The sequence below is a fragment of the Aethalodelphis obliquidens genome, unplaced genomic scaffold, assembly GCF_003676395.1.
Source record: "Aethalodelphis obliquidens isolate GAN/ISIS:26980383/991018 unplaced genomic scaffold, ASM367639v1 scaffold14, whole genome shotgun sequence".
In the NCBI taxonomy this organism is placed as follows: Eukaryota; Metazoa; Chordata; class Mammalia; order Artiodactyla; family Delphinidae; genus Aethalodelphis; species Aethalodelphis obliquidens.
Window position 1 is genome coordinate 38393101 of NW_020837958.1, and position 19922 is coordinate 38413022.

At 43.1% G+C, this 19922-nt stretch overlaps 1 protein-coding gene and 1 long non-coding RNA gene across 2 annotated transcripts in view; both read left to right on the forward strand.

Moving 5' to 3' along the window:
• The window catches only part of LOC113625087 (uncharacterized), a 68968-nt gene that overhangs the window by 38195 nt on the left and 10851 nt on the right, over positions 1 to 19922 (forward strand). The window contains exon 6 of the long non-coding RNA XR_003434559.1: positions 10313 to 11564. This is a non-coding gene — a long non-coding RNA (uncharacterized LOC113625087). The remainder of the gene's footprint in view (positions 1 to 10312; positions 11565 to 19922) is intronic.
• UBQLN3 (ubiquilin 3) lies at positions 1533 to 5312 on the forward strand. The gene has a single exon (XM_027115554.1). It carries the CDS (start codon positions 3069 to 3071, stop codon positions 5037 to 5039), a length of 1971 nt encoding a protein of 656 aa, XP_026971355.1. The 5' UTR covers positions 1533 to 3068; the 3' UTR covers positions 5040 to 5312.

Sequence of the window (19922 nt, forward strand, 5' to 3'; positions counted from 1 at the left end):
GAAAGAAATCAGTCACAAAAGATCACACATCTTGTGATTCCATTTATTTCAAATGTCCAGAACTGGTAAATCTATAAAGAGAGAAAGTAGATTAGTGGTTGCCTAGGGCTGGGGGTGGGATGAGAGAAAAATGTTAATGATTGCTAAGGGGATACATTTTGTTGGGGGCAGGGGAGTAATGGTAATGTTCTAAAATGAATTGTTGTGATAGTAGCGCAGATCTATGAATATAATACCAAAAATATTGAATCATGCACTTGAAATAGGTGAATTGTGTGGTATATAAATTGTATTTCAATAAAGTGCTAATTTAAATTTTAAAAAAGGGAGAAAAGAAACTGGACTTACCTCCTGCAGCAGAAAGAAATGTGGGCTGCTGGCCTCTCAATCTCCTCTTATCTCATGGCTGAATTCCTTTATCCAAGGGATTAATCCCTTTATCCAAGGCTTCAGGCCTCCCCCTCCCATCTCATTCAGCTTTCTGGGTCAGGGTCTGCTGGACAATGGCCTTTGCACAGCCACTTCATGGCCCGAGATCAGCTTTTCTATGTTTCTCCCCAAGTTTGGATTACACTTTAAACCTGCAAAATTCCCTACATGTCTCTACCCGACCCCAGCCAACTGCTGAAGTCTGGTGGGTGAGGTGAAACCTCTGAAGGGAAGATGAAGGCTGCCTGGCTTCACTCACCTATACTTGCACATGCAGAAAAGGACAGAAATTAAGGAAAGCTTCTGGGGGTGGGGAAGTGTCTTGAAGCAACAGGAGGAGCCAGAAACACCTCCTATAGAGCCAATTCAAATACATTCAGTCATTCCAAGTCTAGAACTCTGCAGCACCAATCAGAAAGTGGGAAGAGGAAGAAATGTGTGTCCTAAGCAAGAAAGAACTGTGTCAGGATTTTAAAGAACAGCAGGTACAACAGGCTTTAATAATACCAGAGGCCGGGCTTCCCTGGTGGCGCAGTGGTTGAGAGTCCGCCTGCCAATGCAGGAGACATGGGTTCGAGCTCTGGTCCTGGAAGATCCCACATGCCACGGAGCAAATAAACCTGTGCACCACAACTACTGAGCCTGCGCTCTAGAGCTTGGGAGCCACAACTACTGAAGCCCACTCTCCTAGAGCCCGTGCTCCACAACAGAAGAATCCACCACAATGCGAAGCCTGCACACCACAATGAAGAGTAGCCCGCACTCGCCGCAACTGAAGAAAGCCCACGTGCAGTAACGAAGACCCAATGCAGCCAAAAATTAATTAAGTTTTTAAAAAAGCATGTTGTAATCATCTCATCTTAAGAAAAAACAACAACAAAGCCTTTATTTCCCCATTTCCATGCAGCCATCTGTCTTTTCTCATTTACAGTACTCTTACTGGATTCACTTTCTCTCCTATGCATTTACTTTTTTTTTTTTTTTTTTTTGTGGTACGCGGGCCTCTCACAGTTGTGGCCTCTCCCGTTGAGGAGAACAGGCTCCGGACGTGCAGGCTCAGCGGCCATGGCTCACGGGGCCAGCCGCTCCACGGCACGTGAGATCTTCCTGGACCGGGGCACGAACCCGTGTCCCCTGCATCAACAGGCGGACTCGCAACCACTGCGCCACCAGGGAAGCCCCCTATGCATTTACTTTTAAACCCACACCAATTAGGTTTTCTGTCCTCACCACTTTTCCAAATTGGCCTCATCGTGGCCCTCAATCTAACCTGTCTCTCTTGTTCAAATCCAGTGATCAGTTCTCCGTCCTCATCTTACTGACCTACCAGGATCACTTGACATAGTTGGTTACTCTCTCCTTTTTTTGAAACTGTTCTTCTTCATTTGGCTTCTTTCTCTCTCTAACTTCTTTTTCTGACTTAATGTTTTATTTCTTCTCAATTTCCTTTGCTGAATTCATCTAATCCTCCAGACTTCTAAATATTGTACTATCCATGACTCAGTTTTTTCTTACCTCTATCCTTTTACTATGATCACTAATTGCACAATTCTAAATACTCTGTTGATGCTGATGAACTCTAGACTCAATGTTGAACTACCTTCCTACACTTTTATTTGGATGTGAAATAGACATCTTAAATATATGTAAAACTGAACTCAATTTTCCATTTAACAACCTTATTTCCTGGTCATTTTTTTACCTCAACAAATAGCCAACCCATTCTTTGAATTTTTCTGGGGGATAATAATAATGGGAAAAAAAATAAAAAGTTTATTTCATCCTGAACCTCTCTTTCATACTCTAGATCCTACCCATTAGAAAGTCAATATGTTGAAATATAAATAAAGAATTCTTGGCTAATGTTGAATCGGAGAGGAAACAGGAACATATGATGCCAGGAAGTGGCTCAACTGGCAGGTAGCTGAATTTGGGTTTTCATGGGCACACAAGGGATTAAGGAGCTTTTCTTAATTGTCCAATCCCAGTCTGAGTCTCCACATACCACAAAACAGCTGTGTGAAAGCAAAACTCTTGGCTTGAGAAGGAAGTGTCAGCCCAGGCCCCTCACTATGAAGAAGGCAATTGAGACAAAGGAAATAGAAGAGTTGAAGGGTTGGGGGAGATGAAGCCCCCAGGGATTCAGAACACCTTGGAGAAGTCTCAAAAGTCCATTGTATGAGGCTGTGATGTCAGTGCTGAGGTCACAGAGGAGACCTGATGGAGTGAGTTCTGGCTTAGAAGGCTTCCGTGGTGGCTGTTCAGCAAGATGAGGGCAGTTTTGAGCCTTGTATAAGAGGAAGGACGGGGCCACAGCTGATTGGTATGTTTCCCCAAACTGGGCCCTTCATGCTGCCCTTGCCCCTTCACTCATCAACTGTAGACCTCTTTCCCAGGGCCTCAGGTTTCCCTCCCATGACCCCCGACATCTCTCAAACCCAAAATCCTCCCAAAGCATCCTATCCCAGGGACCTCATAACCCTTTCCATGTGGACCCTGCAGTCCCCCCACCCTGAGATCCCAGATCCTCTTCCTGTTCACCTTTCCTACTTTCACCACTGCCCAAAAGGCTGATCTCGGTCTCCCATCCCCATCCCCCTAGCTGTGTTCCCACAGACCTGGGCCTCCTGCTGCCCACCATGGCCAAAAGTGGAGAGGCCCTGCCGCAGGGCAGCCCGGTGCTGGTCCAGGATCCTCACCTCATCAAGGTGACAGTGAAGACGCCCAAGGACAAGGAGGATTTCTCAGTTACAGACACTTGCACCATCCAGCAGCTGAAGGAAGAGATAGCCCAGCGCTTTAAGGCCCACCCTGATCAGCTGATCCTAATATTTGCTGGCAAAATCCTCAAGGACCCTGACTCACTGGCACAGTGTGGGGTCCGAGATGGCCTCACTGTCCACCTGGTCATCAAGATGCAGCGCCGTACTGTGGGCACTGAGTGCCCAGCTGCTTCGGTCCCTATCCCAGCCCCAAGCCTTGGATCACTCCCTCAGCCAAGCTCCATTTACCCAGCAGACAGGCTACCCACCTTTAGCTTAGGTGTCCTCACAGGCCTCAATGGGCTAGGCCTGACCTCCGGTAGTTTCCCCGACCCGCCAAGCTCACTGATGTGGCAGGATATGTCTGTGCCTGAGTTTGTGGCTCAGATCATTGATGACGCCTTCATCCAGGGTCTGCTGTCCAACACAGGCCTGGTGCGCCAGCTGGTTCTTGACAACCCCCACATGCAGCAGCTGATCCAGCACAACCCTGAGATTGGGCACATTCTCAACAACCCTGAAATCATGCGGCAGACAATGGAGTTTCTGTGCAAACCTGCCATGATGCAAGAGATGATGCGTAGCCAGGACCGGGCACTCAGAAACCTGGAGAGCATCCCTGGTGGCTACAATGTGCTCCGTACCATGTATACAGATATCATGCACCCAATGCTTAATGCAGTGCAGGAGCAGTTTGGTGGCAATCCCTTTGCTACCACCACTACTGCTAATGCTACCACCAGTAGCTGCCAACCTTCAAGGATGGAGAACTGTGACCCTCTCCCCAACCCCTGGGCTTCCACGTTTGCAGGCTCAGCTGGTAGGAGAGGCAGGAGGCCTGGGGACCAGGATGTATCCGAACTTAGAAACAGTGTTTGCAATATTCTAGGTAATATGAGGCTCTATGACTATCTCCAGCAATTACATGAGAGGCCCCTGTCCCTGAGAACCTATCTGCAGGGGATTGCATCTACCCTCAGCCCAAGCCAAGAACCACTATCACCACCAGGAAGCCAAGTTCCCCCAACTTCACCCTCATCCCAGGAACTTGAGTCAGGCCGGCCTCTCCCCAGGGAGTCAGTAGCAATCAAGGGGAAGCCCTCCTGCCCCGCATTCTTGAGATATCCCACAGAGAGCAGTGCTAGAAAAGCTGGAAGCCGAGATGGTGCAGGGAATGGCTCCACTGCCCACAGCACCAACATGCCTGATCTTGTCTCCAGGCTGGAGTGTGCTGCCAACAACGCCCCATTTGTTCCTTCCCCACCCTCGCCCACGGCAGTTACTGCTGGAACCCCTGAGCATGTCTGGCTGCCGCCACCAGCTTACCCAAGATCTCTGAGGCCAGCCAGAATGAATGAGGCCCCACAGTTGCAGGACGAAATGCGCTGGCAGCTGCCACTGCTGCTGCACCTTCAGGCAGCCATGGCAAACCCTCGTGCCATGCATGCCTTGCTGCAGATTGAGCAGGGTCTGCAGATCCTGGCTACTGAAGCCCCTCGCCTCCTCCTTTTGTTCATGCCTTGCCTAGCAGGGCTGGGAAGTACGGCAGGAAGTACAGAGCCTCGAGAGGGTGCCCTTATGCCTGCGGATCCTCCCCTAGCCCCAGGTCCTGAAGTTCCCTCAGCACAAGGCTCTGTGGAGCTGGGCCTCCATTCCATGCCCTTCCTCCAGATGTTGCAAGCCCTAGCTGGCGCCAATCCCCTGCAGCTGCAGCCCGAGACTCACTTCCGGGTGCAGCTAGAGCAATTGCGGGCCATGGGCTTTCTGAATCCTGAAGCCAATCTGCAGGCCCTCATTGCCACCGGAGGTGATGTAGATGCTGCTGTGAAGAAGCTGAGACAGCTGTAGGAGCCCTAGTTGTTCAGACCGTATCTTTTCCTCTGTGCTTTTCCCCCCATATCCCCTACCTTAACACCCCCATTCTTGAATGCAGCTGCACTATGATGCTCTTTACTGTGGAGACAATGTTGTTCCAGAGTCATTGGGAAGAATGAGAGCCAGGACAGGGTAGGGGTGCTGCGAGTGACCCAGCCATCCCTGCCACTGTACCATCGTGGGACCCCAGTCTGAGCTCTGCTAATGCCTATCTTGAGATGCAATTACATCCAATCTTCCGTGTCATCTGCTGCCTGAGTCTGATTTTTTTGTGGTCTGTGAGAAAAGCGGGGGGTGTATAGGAGAAGAGGTGGTGGTAAGAGCTGTCTCTGCATGGATGGGAGGGCTTGGATGGGAAACCAAAAGGTTTCAAGTTAGAAGATTCAGAGGCACGGGGAACAGAGGAGGGTGAGATGAAGACTGCAGCTTTCCTGGTGTCCTTCCAAAGGTCCCCCCAGATTTGGTGTCCTGTAGGAGCTGCCACCATGCACTCTGTGTTCTTTGGGGCTCTCTACCATCAGCCAGACTGAAAAGTGGGCACAGCTTCTTATTTTTACTGCCTCTGAGCATTATCCTACAGGTGGCTCTCACTTTTGGGATTTGATTCTGATCTGAGTGGATAGCAATAGAGCAAGAATCAGGCTGAGTTCTAAGATTCCCTGATCTCACCAGGTTTACAAAGTTACTGTCCCTGGTAGCCAGATTTATAGTTGATTCCACTGCCACGGACCCAGCTTGTTCTGGATTTTGTCTTTCTTGCAATATCTAGCTCAGAAATTGAGGACCTACCCTGTGCTCAGCATTCTGCTAGGGATTAGGAATTCAATGTGAGTAAAAGAGGCATGGTCCTGCCCTCATGAGTGTATGATGGTAGCTGGAACTGTTCAAACAGTACTAATTATATATAATCACAAACTATGATAAGTGCTATAAAAGACGGGGAACTGTGAAATAGCGTAACAGAGGCTTGGTCTAGTCTGGGGAGAGAGGGAAGGGTTCTGTGAGCAGGTTCTCCAATCTAAAATCTGAAAAGTGGTAAGAATGAAGTAGGGAAAGATTCGAGAGGGGAGGGAAAAGTATGTCAGCAGAAGAACCATTATGTACAAAGGTGCTGAGGCAGGGTGTGCATAGCACACAGGAGGTGCTCTCAGCATCTCAGACTAAATTCTCATTTGCACTCAGGGATGCTTCTCAATACCCATGTGCTTCTGGGGCAAAAGTGTTACAATTCATGAATCAAGTGAGTGAACCATGCCTTCCAGCAAATAAATGTGCCAGTGAGCTCACACAGGTAAACACGCTATGGAGTAATACACTAACACAAAATGCATATTCACCTTTTTTTTTTTTTTTGTGGTACACGGGCCTCTCACTGCTGTGGCCTCTCCCGTTGTGGAGCACAGGCTCCGGACGTGCAGGCTCAGCGGCCATGGCTCACGGGCCCAGCCGTTCTGCAGCATGTGGGATCTTCCCGGACCGGGGCACGAACCTGCGTACCCTGCATCAACAGGCGGACTCTCAACCACTGCGCCACCAGGGAAGCCCCATACTCACCCTTTAATACACCTTCACATGGGCACACTTTTGTGCACATGTATGAGCATACACACAAAACACAGTCTGTTAGAGTTTTATCACCGATGGGGGTATAAACAAACAAGCAAAAATCTAATGCTGTATTCTCGTCAAGGAAAGAAAAGGGTCTTTGAAAGAGGACACCACTATAGTAAAAGTGGCCATGGTGTGTGTTTAAAAGTCAGAGACTCAGTGTTGGGGTTCCTTTTAGGGAGAAACAGGTTCTGCCTGGAATCTAGGATACTTGGACCAACCTGTCTTTACCTTTTCGCTACCAGCACATGGCTTAGAGATGAAATGAGCTTTGGGGGCAACTTTCTCCCATTGTTTTATGTTATAATCTCTAGGTGGAGCACAAGGCTTCAAACCTCCTTTTTACCCCCTCTTCACTCCCCATCAGTGAGGGAGTTCTTGTCCAGAGCAAATGAACTGTTGTTTACGTTAGGGCTAGGAGAAAGGCAGACGAAAGTCTTGCCTCTTCATTTCCTGCAACTAAGAAGGCTCTGGGACTGCTTCTGACCACTGAAGTTGTCTACTGTAATCTTTAATTTCAACGCTTGGAAGGCCAGGTAGGTCTGAGAAAAAATTCAGGGAAAGAAATGTTGCTTTTATTTACCTTTCATATGGGCTATGAAAAGCCTGAGTATTCATGTGATGTAAATTCCAGCTCACCAGGGCAGACAGTAGGTGGGAATCTGGGTCTAAAAGTCCTGGGTAGAGAGGAGAGTGCTCATTTATTGGATTGTTTTCTGGTCCTCTCCTATGGAGAGCCCTCAACTGTTGATTGTGTGTTTGGAATCTTTGCTCTAGCCTCATTGGAGACTGAACTCAACAGCTCCATGTTCAGCTCTGTGGTGGTGTCCAAAGGAAGGAGGTTCCTGGGGGTGGGGAAGGTCACTGTCCTCCACCTAGCAGCTGATGTAGGACCTGGCACATGGGAAACATTCAATAAATGATTGAATAAATGAATGTTGAATGACGAATGAAGAAACAAGTGACCAAATGAGAAGGTGGTCGAGGAGGCTAGGTAGATATGAATCAAATAAACAATCTCAGAGGACCAGGGCTTCTGCCTGGGAAAATAAAGACTGTTGGAGTTTGGGGAGGAGATGCCTTCAGGCTGATGTTACTGAAATGGCAGGCCTCCAGAGACTCCCATTTACAGTCCCTGCTCTGACTCTCACATGACATCAGCAGTGGTCTCAGTCACGTATCTGGGCCTTGAAAGGGCCCCACACTAGGGGGTTGTGTGGATGGAAGAGAAGCAGAGTCATACTTTTGGTCATATTGGGCCTAGTATGACCTTGCTCTTCCCAAAGAAAATGTACCCTTTCCTCAGACCAAGAGATTTTTTAGAAAGTCAGAGAGCAGTGAAGCTTGAAAAGCTGATTTGCATCGCAAATAGCCAGCCAGGTAGTTGGATAGCAATTTAAGAGAAAGGTGTTATCCAAAGACCAGAAAGTGCTTTTATGCATCTGTGTTCTTTATGTTTTAAAGATGTTCCCCTAATATCTCTGTCATAAATACATGGGTACATTTTTTTCTAGATATTTTAGGGTTTCACTACTTACACTTAATTTTAAATAACAGTTAACATTATTGAAGCTTTCCTCTAGACAGGCCCTGTTCCAAGCTCTTTACATCTGAATCCACGCAATTGTCATTTAATGCAAGTATTATTATTCTTAACTTCAGATGAGGAAAACTGAGGCATAAAGAGAGAGGAAGTACTTTGCTTAAAGTTTTACAGCTCCTGCATAATAGAGCCAGGATTTGAAATTAGTGAACTTCCAGAGTCTACACTCTTAACTGCTGCACAAAATCAAGTTGATTAATGCTTTAATTCTTACCGCTAGAAAGTGAAGACGGGTACTATTTGTGGTATTTCATTAGAATTTTTGCACCCCTGACTCCTGCAAGTATCTACACTGGATAGAAATATTTTCTTTACCGTATCCTGCATATGTGTACATGTGTATGTATTTTTGGTGCTTTTTGATTTAATCTACTACTTCAATTTTAACTTTGAATTTTTTTTTTTTTTTTTTTTTTTGCGGTACGCGGGCCTCTCACTGCTGTGGCCTCTTCTGTTGCGGAGCACAGGCTCCGGACGCGCAGGCTCAGCGGCCATGGCTCACGGGCCCAGCCGCTCCGCGGCATGTGGGATCCTCCCGGACCGGGGCACGAACCCGCGTCCCCTGCATCGGCAGGCGGACTCTCAACCACTGCGCCACTGGGGAAGCCCAGGGCTTTTATCTAAAACAAATTAAATTTGGATTCTCTAATTGTTGATGATCTGCTGTGGTATTTCCATTATTAACACTAAAGTCACCCGTTGGAAATAGTGAGTTATTATTTTTTCCTTCAATTTATAACGTCAGCATCTTCAGGTACTGTTAGCACTACCTACTGAGGTACCTCTGCCTCTGGTCACTCTGTTAATTCTTTACGATGGAATTTTATACCTCTAGGCTATAACTCAGGTTTTTACAGTTTGGTCAGTTTCCCTACTAAAATATTAAAATCCTATATTCACATTTTCTTTTGCATGTTTGTATTTTATTTAAAAAAATAAAACACGAATATAAAGACCCTGGTTCCTGGGAAAAGCCTATGAGAACTGAGGAATAAACATCAGAACATCAGAATGTGGTGTGCACGTCACAGTCATGTGCTAGTGCCCTGTATATACTAGAAATGCAGGGAAATAAATCCAGAAAAAGGTTCTTACTTCAATATCCATGGTGGTCTATAGCTAGGGCCAGCAAAAAGAAGGGTTCAATCACTATTCTGACCACTAAGTGCCTCTGAAAAAGGCAGCCCCCTGGGTAGCCACTTTTCTGAAATATGGTTATTTGGCTCTTTTCCTGCTTCGTGTTCATTGGCTGGAGCTCCAGGACCAATGGTGGTAAGGCAAAGCTTTCTCCACCCCCACGTCTCTGCCATCACATTCTAGTACCTCCTCTGAGAGCCCTCAGTTGTTGCATCAGCGATGTACTTCTTTCTTTGTTATTCTCTATTGCATCAACCTTTCATTTCTTTCACAGCAGTTACATAAAGTTGTAATTATTTATTGTTGCATTTAAAATTTCTTTATTTGCCTTCCCTCTTAAAATAGAAGCATCATAGAGGCAAAGAATATATGCAGTGGTAGATCCTCGGTAACTAGTACTCACTAAAATATAGGGGCTTTCCATTAAATAAATGAATGAATGAATAAATAAATGATTTTCATTAACTAACTAAATAAAGCAGAATAGATGTTTTCTATCATTAAAACTCAATGCCCAGTGATAGAACAGTAACATATCAAGGAAAGTGCTCCTCTAGGGATTTGAGTTTAATTTTTTCTATAAATGACTCTGACCTGATGATCTGGCCACTTTAGTTTAGTCTACATAGATAATATATGTATTTCTGTCTCACTTTTCTGTAGCAGTTCCAGTCTTGGCCAGTCAGTATAAGAGGTAGATATGTTCTTCACCTATTTGATGTCTCATAGCATTAATAATCCAAACTCTGAAATTTAGGGTTCGCTATAAAAGACTGAGACTCAATGATAGGAATAATACATAATAACTACCTTCATGATTATTGTTGTCATGGTTGCTTTTAAGTCACTGTTTGGTAGCCTGTAGCATTTTCTTCTAATTTTCTCCGTTTTTCTCCAGGAGCCGCATGTAGATGCTGTACAAGCCACAAGATGGCAGGAGTGGTTTATGGAACCGCTGACTCAGCTGGGGCCATCCAGAGGGCACTTTGAGGGAAGAACTTGTAGACCCCATACAAGGAGGGTTGGAGGTGGGAAACCAAAGTCTCTTTCCCCACTTCTTTTTCCCGAGGGGAGATGCTAAAAGTAAGTCCCTTTTCTTTCCATTGTTGACAGCAAAGACAACAAGGTCATTACTCTTAAAAAAAACATTGGCTTCTTTGGAGTCTTAGTCTGTATTCACGTTAACCCAAGAATGCACACAAGCTAACAATGCTCTTAGTGTAGGATGATGGAAACAGCCCCACACAGCTCCTGGCTCCAAAAACAAGACTGTATGTTTGAGTATTTTCATACATGTGTATGTAAGTGTGTTGAAAAAAGGGCAGAGGGATTATAAATAGGGATTCTCTCTAAGGAAGGTATGAAGGTAATGGTGAGGGGTTTTTCACTTTATATTCAACATGTATGAAGTATATCTATTATGTTATATTTGTATCATGGAATTATTTAAAGTATTCATAGAAATTTTAAAAGACTCAATTATTTACTGGTTACATGATCTTAAAAGATTTTCTCAAATTATCATATTTTATTTTTTATTAGTAAAAATAAGATGTAAAGAATATGTTTCATAGAGTTGTATTGAGGAATAATGAATGTGAATCTCCTATTAGTGCTGCATGTGGCTCACAGTGGCTGCTAAAATACCACTGCTAATGGATTTCTACTAACTATTAATTATCATTTTGTGCCTATCGCCCCACATGCATGCACGTATGTATCATCTTCTATCATGTTGGCCTCATGCAGTGCTAGATAGCAAGCACGTGCTTAGCTTATATTTGTGAACGAATGAACACCTACCTTTAAAAACTTCATCCTCCCTAAATGTCTAATCCTAGATCCTGGTCATATAGCCATATATATTTCGATATCCCAAGCACTCTAGCACAGATTCTACTTCAAAGGCACTTAACAAATGTTGGTAAATGAACATCTGTCTAATCTGGTTCACATGACTGACCCATGATGTAGGCTTCTTACAGGTCTATACTAGATTTGTGAGGGCCACAAGGAAGGCAAAAGTTTCTGAGTAGATGCTTCTAACATCCTCAGAGAAGAGTTCCCCTGAATCCTCACGAGAATGTGCAAATTCAACATTCTACTCCCAAGAACACTTTGGCCTACAGAGGAAAGCCACCACTAGCTCTGTAAGTTTGGTTCTTCCTGTTTCTAAGCATAACACCGTAAGTCACTCAGTCTCTGGGAACCTCAAAAATCTTGTGATAAATAGGACTAAAACTTCCGCCAGGTCCTGTTTTTCTTGTAAGAATAGAATGCAAATCTTTCCATTAGAATATCTTACATACTATCGAGCATTGTGCTTGTAAGCAAAGTTTTGCAAAGTCTTTGCTTTCTGTGGCAGGTCAGACCAGGTCTCTACTCATCCTGAATATCCAATAATCCCATTTTCACAAAATGTCTAATAATAACAATCATAGTAATAATAACTAAAACATCTATAATATTTACTATGGGCTAGGAACGATGAGGTACATTACATGTATTAATGCATTTCATCATTAAAACCATCCAACACACCAAACAGACCAAAGCACAGAAAGATGAAGTGATTTGCCAGAGTACACAGCCAGTAAGTGGAAACTGACATTCTAAACCAGACCGTTTGATTCCAAAAGTACTGCACTAGTTTATGTATAGAGAAGCATGAAACAGTGAGTTTTTAGAAATCCAGAGAGGTAATAACTGGACGACCCATGCTGAGCCATAATTAAGTGGTTGAAGGTGCAACAAATCTGAGTGAGCTGGCGGCTCCATAGAAGCAAAGAGTCAAGTGAAGCTGGGGTTACTTGTGAGGTGTAATTGTAAGAGGGGTAGTTTTGCCTTGGTAGAAGTAAAACTTTGAAGAATGTCTGAGTCCTTACTAACTGCTGAGTAAGGACGGGGAAATGCTTCATCTTGGTCAAGATTTGGTTGTGAGGCATGAGATAATGAGAATAGATACAGGGGGAATGCTTCAGGAAGAAGATACATTTGAATGCATACATTGTGCGAGTGTCTCTGTTGTGACAAGTCAGCACATCAGAAACATCACTTTTCTTCTTAACTTCAAAAACCTCTGTTAAAAATGGCTTTATTCCAGTTAACAAAGAAATGACTAAAACCCAGTGGTTAAAGGGCTTTGCAAGTTCACGTGCCTGTGTTCAGTTCTCTTCCATCTGAACCACATTGAGATATTAGAGACTGTTTTCTGCCCCTTTCCTAGAGCCTTTCTTCTAGTTCATTCACTGTAGGGGGGTGGGCTGTATTTGCAAAGCTTGGGAGGGGAGTGGTTAGAGACCATAAGGTCTGTGGCTAAGAGATAAGACTCCAAGTCCTAGAAGGGGCTAAAAGTTTGGGTCTGTGTCTCTGGGCTCGGATAACTGCCCCACCTTAACCCTCCCAACCCTGCATGCACAGGAACTCCTGCTTGGGCCTGGATAGGGGTTAGTCATTGGTGAAGAATTATTTTCCTGAATTTTTTGGGGACCCAGAGGAACACCCTGATTTCCCATCTTCTTTTAATATCCGACCCACAGAAAGACCTTCCCTTAACTCTTTTCTGATCTTCATTTCAATGTTCTGGCCCTTTCTCCTTTGTCTTCTATAATCCTTTCACTCATTTTCCTTTCCCTTTATTCCACTGACCTTTCACTGCCCACCTAAGGCTTGCTCTGTCCTCTTCACTCACTGTTTATCTTGCCCACTTGGGCTCATCTCTAAGGCACCTAATCTTTAGCACAAGCACAAAAGCTGGACAAGCAACGCATGCCCCTTAGGAGCTCTTGTGTTATCAACTGGCCCACAACATGCTTCTCCACAGGGTGGTTGATTGATTCTAAGCCCCCCTCTAACTATCTCCTAGCAGTGCTTCAACTTGTATGTTTCCCAGAGCAGGTGATGGTTCTGGGCCTCTGCTCTCCAGCCTCCATTCATGTCTCTGTGGCCACAATCAGACTCCTCAGATCCCCCAGAGAGGCAGGCAGAGGTCCTCTATGAATGGTTAGGGACATAAACTTTGTCCTGTCTTCAAGCCAGCATATATATATATTTACATCTTTATTGGAGTATAATTGCTTTACAGTGGTGTGTTGGTTTCTGCTTTATAACAAAGTGAATCAGTTATACATATACATATGTTCCTATATCTCTTCCCTCTTGCGTCTCCCTCCCTCCTACCCTCCCTATCCCACCCCTCCAGGTGGTCACAAAGCACCGAGCTGATCTCCCTGTGCTCTGCGGCTGCTTCCCACTAGCTATCTACCTTACGTTTGGTAGTGTATATATGTCCATGCCTCTCTCTCGCTTTGTCACAGCTTACCCTTCCCCCTCCCCATATCCTCAAGTCCATTCTCTGCTAGGTCTGTGTCTTTATTCCTGTCTTACCCCAAGTTTCTTCATGACATTTTTTTTCTTAAATTCCATATATATGTGTTAGCATACAGTATTTGTCTTTCTCTTTCTGACTTACCTCACTCTGTATGACAGACTCTGGGTCCATCCACCTCACTACAAATATCTCAATTTCGTTTCTTTTTATGGCTGAGTAATATTCCATTGTATATATGTGCCACATCTTTATCCATTCATCCGATGATGGACACGTAGATTGCTTCCATCTCCGGGCTATTGTAAATAGAGCTGCAGTGAACATTGTGGTACATGACTCTTTTTGAATTATGGTTTTCTCAGGGTATATGCCCAGTAGTGGGATTGCTGGGTCATATGGCAAGCCAGCATATATTGAGCACCTATGTTTTGCTAGAGAATGTTGATTTAAGTGGAGGTGATGCCTGGACCATAGCCTCTGCCCTCAAAGGTTATTGGTAAAGAATTTTTTAAAACGCCGTATAATTTAAATGTATCAGTTTGTACTAAATAAAATCAGGTGTGTTTTATTGCAATGTTAAGTCTCACCAGGGCCTCAGTGCACCTGGAATTGTGTGAAGCTAGTAGTCAGAGTCACACCCAGAGCCCTGTCAGGGCAACAAGATGACATGTGTATCTCACTAATGTGTTAATTCATGAATATGCTTTATGGAAGGACTGATTTAGGGTAGTAAAAGGGTAGTAAAAGCATATCTACATCTTAGAGGAAAAGATGGTTGCTGACTGGCTGTTATTCTACTCTATCTAAATGCACCTCTTCACAGTATTTTCTAGCACATGTTTACCTCAGGGGAGGAGGGATAAGTAACTTCAATGACTCATTGCCAGGCTGGAACTAGCAACACCCAGCTTTCAAACGCTCTGTTTATGGGCAAAGAATTTGACAATTATTTAACAACTCTGACTTACAAATGAAAAGTGATAGTTTTCAACATTTCATAATTTAAACATGGTAATGAAGATGTTGTAATTTTTCTTTCCTTTCCTTTTATATTTGCCTGAAATCTGAAAAAAAAAATTTTTTTACCACTACATTTCACAAACATTTTACTAAACCTCTTAAAATCTCCATTCCCTGGGTCTTGTCCTCTTCCCCTTATTTCATGGTGGTTTGTAGGCATGGGCATGGGTGTGTGTGAGTCTGTGCATGGGCGAGTGCATATGTGTGGGTGCGGGTGTCCCCAGAAACACTCTCTAGCCATGTGATCTTCTCCAGGCCTCACCTCAGTTTCCAGTTTCTCCATCTGCGAAACAAGGTTACTGGATCTTCTCTCTCTCTGTCTCTGTCTCTCCCTCTTAATTAGCATCCTGTAAAATGGACTTGTTCAGGATGCAGAGCATTTCCAACATCCTAAAATAACTTCTTCTCACTGTGTTTTATAGTTACACATTCCATGCCTAACCCCTGACCATCAAATTTGTCTTTTCAAAAACATCATATAACAAAAATTGTATGATGTGTAATTTTTTAAGATTAACTTCTCTCACTTAGCATAATGGCTTTGAAATTCATCTAAGATGTTGTGTTTATCAATAGTTTATTCCCTTTTCATTGTTGAGTAGTATTTCTCATATGGATGTTCCGTTACATGGATATTAACTATTTTTCTACCGTTTCTTAATAATTTTCAATTGGCTGGTGTTAACCTCCACTTATGTTCCACTTTGACTACCCTTTCCATGTCCATTCCTAAGCCATTTCCATCAGCCAGAAATCTCCCACATCCAAATCTTAAATGCCAGATCCTCCTATCTTTTTACCTCTCTTTCTCACGTACCTTGTAGCAATCACGTGAGTCTTGTTGTCTTTATATTATATGTATAATTTTCCTCCTTTCTTTATTTTCTGTCCATATTGTGGATACTCCTTCATGAGACCTCTTCCCCAACTACTCCTGTTATCTGACTTCTTACTGATTCCCCTTATAGCATTCACTAGCCTTGACTTCCCTGATAGCCCACCCAAGCCTCTTGGCATGATTATCAAACGTTATCACTGTTGAACAGCTGGATCCAAAGGTATTGTTGACAGATGGGGCAAGGGAACAAAACTAGCAAAATGAATTGTAATAAGGATAAACATAGGTACTGCATTTAAAATTAAGATTCAACTCCATAACTGTAAGTGGGAAATACAGGTATTTTTTTTTTTTTTTTTTTTGCGGTATGCTGGCCTCTCACTGTTGTGGCCTCTCCCGTTGCAGAGCTCCGGACACGCAGGCTCAGCAGCCATGGCTCTCGGGCCTAGCCGCTCCACGGCATGTGGGATCTTCCCGGACCAGGGCACGAACCCGTGTCCCCTGCATTGGCAGGCGGACTCTCAACCACTGCGCCACCAGGGAAGCCCAATACAGGTATTTTTTAAGGTGGCTTGAAAGCTTAGGTGTAGAACCTGGATGCTCACACGAGTTCAGGGTGTAACAATAATAGAATAAAGTCAGTTATGTGGACCTATCTTACTGTTGCTACTCAATGCCCTGAGAGCTTCAAACTTTTATCTAATCGATCCTCCTACAAATTCTTCGAGTTACTTTTCATTAAAACTCCTAATGTACAGATGAAAAGACTGAGACTTAGGTGGGTCTCTTAGGTAGGTTAAGTATTTTATCCAAAATCATACATTGTGGAACTTAGTAAGATATATTCATAAAAAAAGAGTTTGTGATGCAAGTGAGGTGTTTTGGTCATACGAACATAAGTAGAATATTCTGACCACCTGTCACACGTTAAAAGGGACCTTGCGTACCTGCTGAAGACTTGAGTGAGGGGTACATAGCTCAAGCTGTCATATCTGAAAGATGTATGAGGGTGAGTGACCCTAAGAAGAAGGAGAAGGAGGTTGGCAAGGCTATGTTTATGAGAGTATATGTAAGACCCACATTATGCTTGTCTGTGTGAAGGGGCTATATTTATGAATAGTGTGTGTGTAAAAGTGTGCAGGTTTGTTCCTAAGTCCTCTGGTGTGCCTAGAGAGATCAACTTCCTCTGGCTCACAGGTGTCTATTCCTCTATTATATCTGTATGCCTGGGTATATCCACTTCCCTGAATCTCAGTGGTCAGTTTGTATCATACTGAATATCTAATAAATACCTGAGGGATCATTTAAAATTTATCCATTCACCAAAATTCATTAAGTGTCTAAACTGCACCGGGTCCTACAATAGGTACTGGAGAAACAAAGGTAAATCAAATATCCCTAATTATCCCTTTAGGGCTGTGTAGCCTAGTTAGGGAGAAAGAAATGCAAATACAGAATTGAAATATGTCAAAATAAATGATAAGAAATACAGCATATTTATCAGAAGCTTCTGGGATCATAGAAAAGATGGTCAGCTCACACTGCCAGGGGCAGATAAGAAAGAGCTAACTGATAAGAAGTGACTTTAAAAGAGAAAATGTACCAGGAATTCTCTTTCCATATTTCCTCATCATGTTGTCATGGTGAAACAGATGAATACAATAAATAAATTTTAAAAGGTAATATATATGCTGGTTAGATGTTTTAGCCTAAATCTGTCCTTGAGTACTGAAAATGCATCCATTAATCTGTTATTAAATATGAATAGAGGTAGGAATCTATTCATACAAAAGTACTGGAGAGAGGAAAACAAGAGTGACAAAGACCTAATCGTAGATAGAAACTGAGAAGGGATTAGAAGAACTGAAGTTTAAGGTAAAGAAAATGAGTGGGTAGATGACATATCTTTATAAAAGTGGCATTTTGAGGAAAAAATAGTAATCCTTATTCTGAGTTCCTTTATATAAAATAACTAAAATCTATTGTGGGAAGTTATAAGGAAGTACATTTTTAGATCAATATAGGAAAGACATTTCAACAATCAGAGTTGTACACTAATGGAACAGGCTATCTCACAGATTGCCCACTATGATAAATATCTGAGAAAAAGCAGCAGATTTATTTACTATCATTTTAAATATCCAGGCAAAATGCAGAGGACTGTACAAAGCTCTAAATGATCTATGAACTCTGAGATTCTCAAATCCTTCACTACTTAACTTACTTGCAAAACTTTTATACATTACCATATGTCATACTCCTATCAGAAATCTCTGTACATTACTGGGAATTTCCCTTTGGACTTTGTTCTTTCTGCTTCTTTGAGAAATAGATTTTGTTTTTGATTTACCTGATAAAATCACATCCATTTTCAAAGGTTTACCTCAAATAAATAAGCATAATATGTTCTCTACTCTTTTATTTTTTTAATTTTAAAAAATTATTTATATATTTATTTATTTTTATTGGAGTATAATTACTTTACAATGTTGTGTTAGTTTCTGCTGTACAATGAAGTGAATCAGCTATATGCATACATATATCCCCTCCCTCTTGGATCTGCCTCCCACCTCCTCCCCCCAACCTCAATCCCATCCATCTAGGTCATCACAGAGCACGGAGCTGAGCTCCCTGTGCTATATAGCAGATTCCCACTAGCTATCTATTTTACACTTGGTAGTGTATGTATGTCAATCCTAATCTCCCAATTCATCCCACCCTCCCCTTCCCCCGCTGTGTTCACATGTCTGTTCTCTACTGTTTTAAATTTGCGCTGAACTTTGTTTCTAAGGAAGAAACTTTGTTCTTCCTTGTAACATATATATACTCCAAATGATCGATACATAAAGTACTTATCCATAAAAACTAGGACCTAGTCTTCTAAATACTTCTAGAATAAAACCACGTCTTAGCATATGCGAGAAGAGAGGTTTATCTCACATCCACCCATGAGTCAATCAATAGAGTGGTGTGTCTGTCCATTGGCCCATGGTTCCCAAAAGCTCTGAGTCAGAGTTCTCCTGGGCATTCTGCTAGTCACCACATGGATATAGAATGCATGGCCTCTCTTGAATAAATGTTACGTTTGCCATGCCTTTTTGTGGAAGGGACTAACCTTCTCTAGCCCTTTTCAGAGAAAGGCTGATGTAAACCCTTGATGATATAATTCTGTTCTTTTATTTTCACTTCTACCCATACGTGATCCTCATGTCTTTGCTCCAACTCCCCATACCCTCAACATACACAAGCAGGATGATTCAAAGATAATACACTACTAGTAATAGTAAAAATAATATAATTATTCTGGCTGACTCTATGTACAAAGCACTGCTCATATGTTAACGCATTATTAACTCTGTGAGTCAGGGGCTATTTTAACCTCCTTTCTACAGATGAGAAGCACAGAGACACAGAGTAATATCCCAAGATCAAGCTTCTAGTAAATAGCGGAGGGAAAATATCAATGCACCTGTTTTGCTCCAGAATATATGCTTTTTTAGAAAAATTAATTAATTAATTAATTTATTTTGGCTGTGTTGGGTCTTCATTTCTGTGTGAGGGCTTTCTCTAGTTGCGGCGAGCGGGGGGATGCATTTTCAGTAAATCAAATAGATTTAAGACACACATCGTGGTGTGTGGGCCTCTCACTATCACGGCCTCTCTTGTTGCGGAGCACAGGCTCCAGATGCACAGGCTCAGTAGCTGTGGCTCATGGACCCAGTTGCTCCAAGGCATGTGGGATCTTCCCAGACCAGGGCTCGAACCCGTGTCCCCTGCATTGGCAGGCAGATTCTCAACCACTGCGCCACCAGGGAAGCCCCAGAATATATGCTTTTAACTACTGTGCAAAAACACACATAAGACACCTTTTTCAAAGCCTAAATTATTTGTTCTGGAATAAGATACAGTTTGAGGTGAGAGAAGATAGATTCAACCTGTTTAGTGGTATAATATTTATTATGGAGTTTGGTAATATTTTGGCACTCCAGGTCTTATTCTCACTCCTTAAGCACAATAAATATATGCTTCTTTATGCCTTTGATTTTACAATCAATACTCCTGTTGTTTTTGGACAGAAGGTTTTGAGATAATGCTAAACGCAGTGACTAGTATGGCAGAGACAGTACAGATCCCTGAAATCTACATGCTCCTCTATCTGTTCCATCAGCCCTTATGATTAACTTGGCAATGGGACTGGTTCTGGCTAAAGGAATATGAAGGTAATAATGTGTTCCTGGCAAAGCGGCAAAGCCAGGGGTGCCTTCTTATCATGCTCTCTCTCTCTCTCTCTCTCTCTCTCTCTCTCTCTCTCTCTCTCTC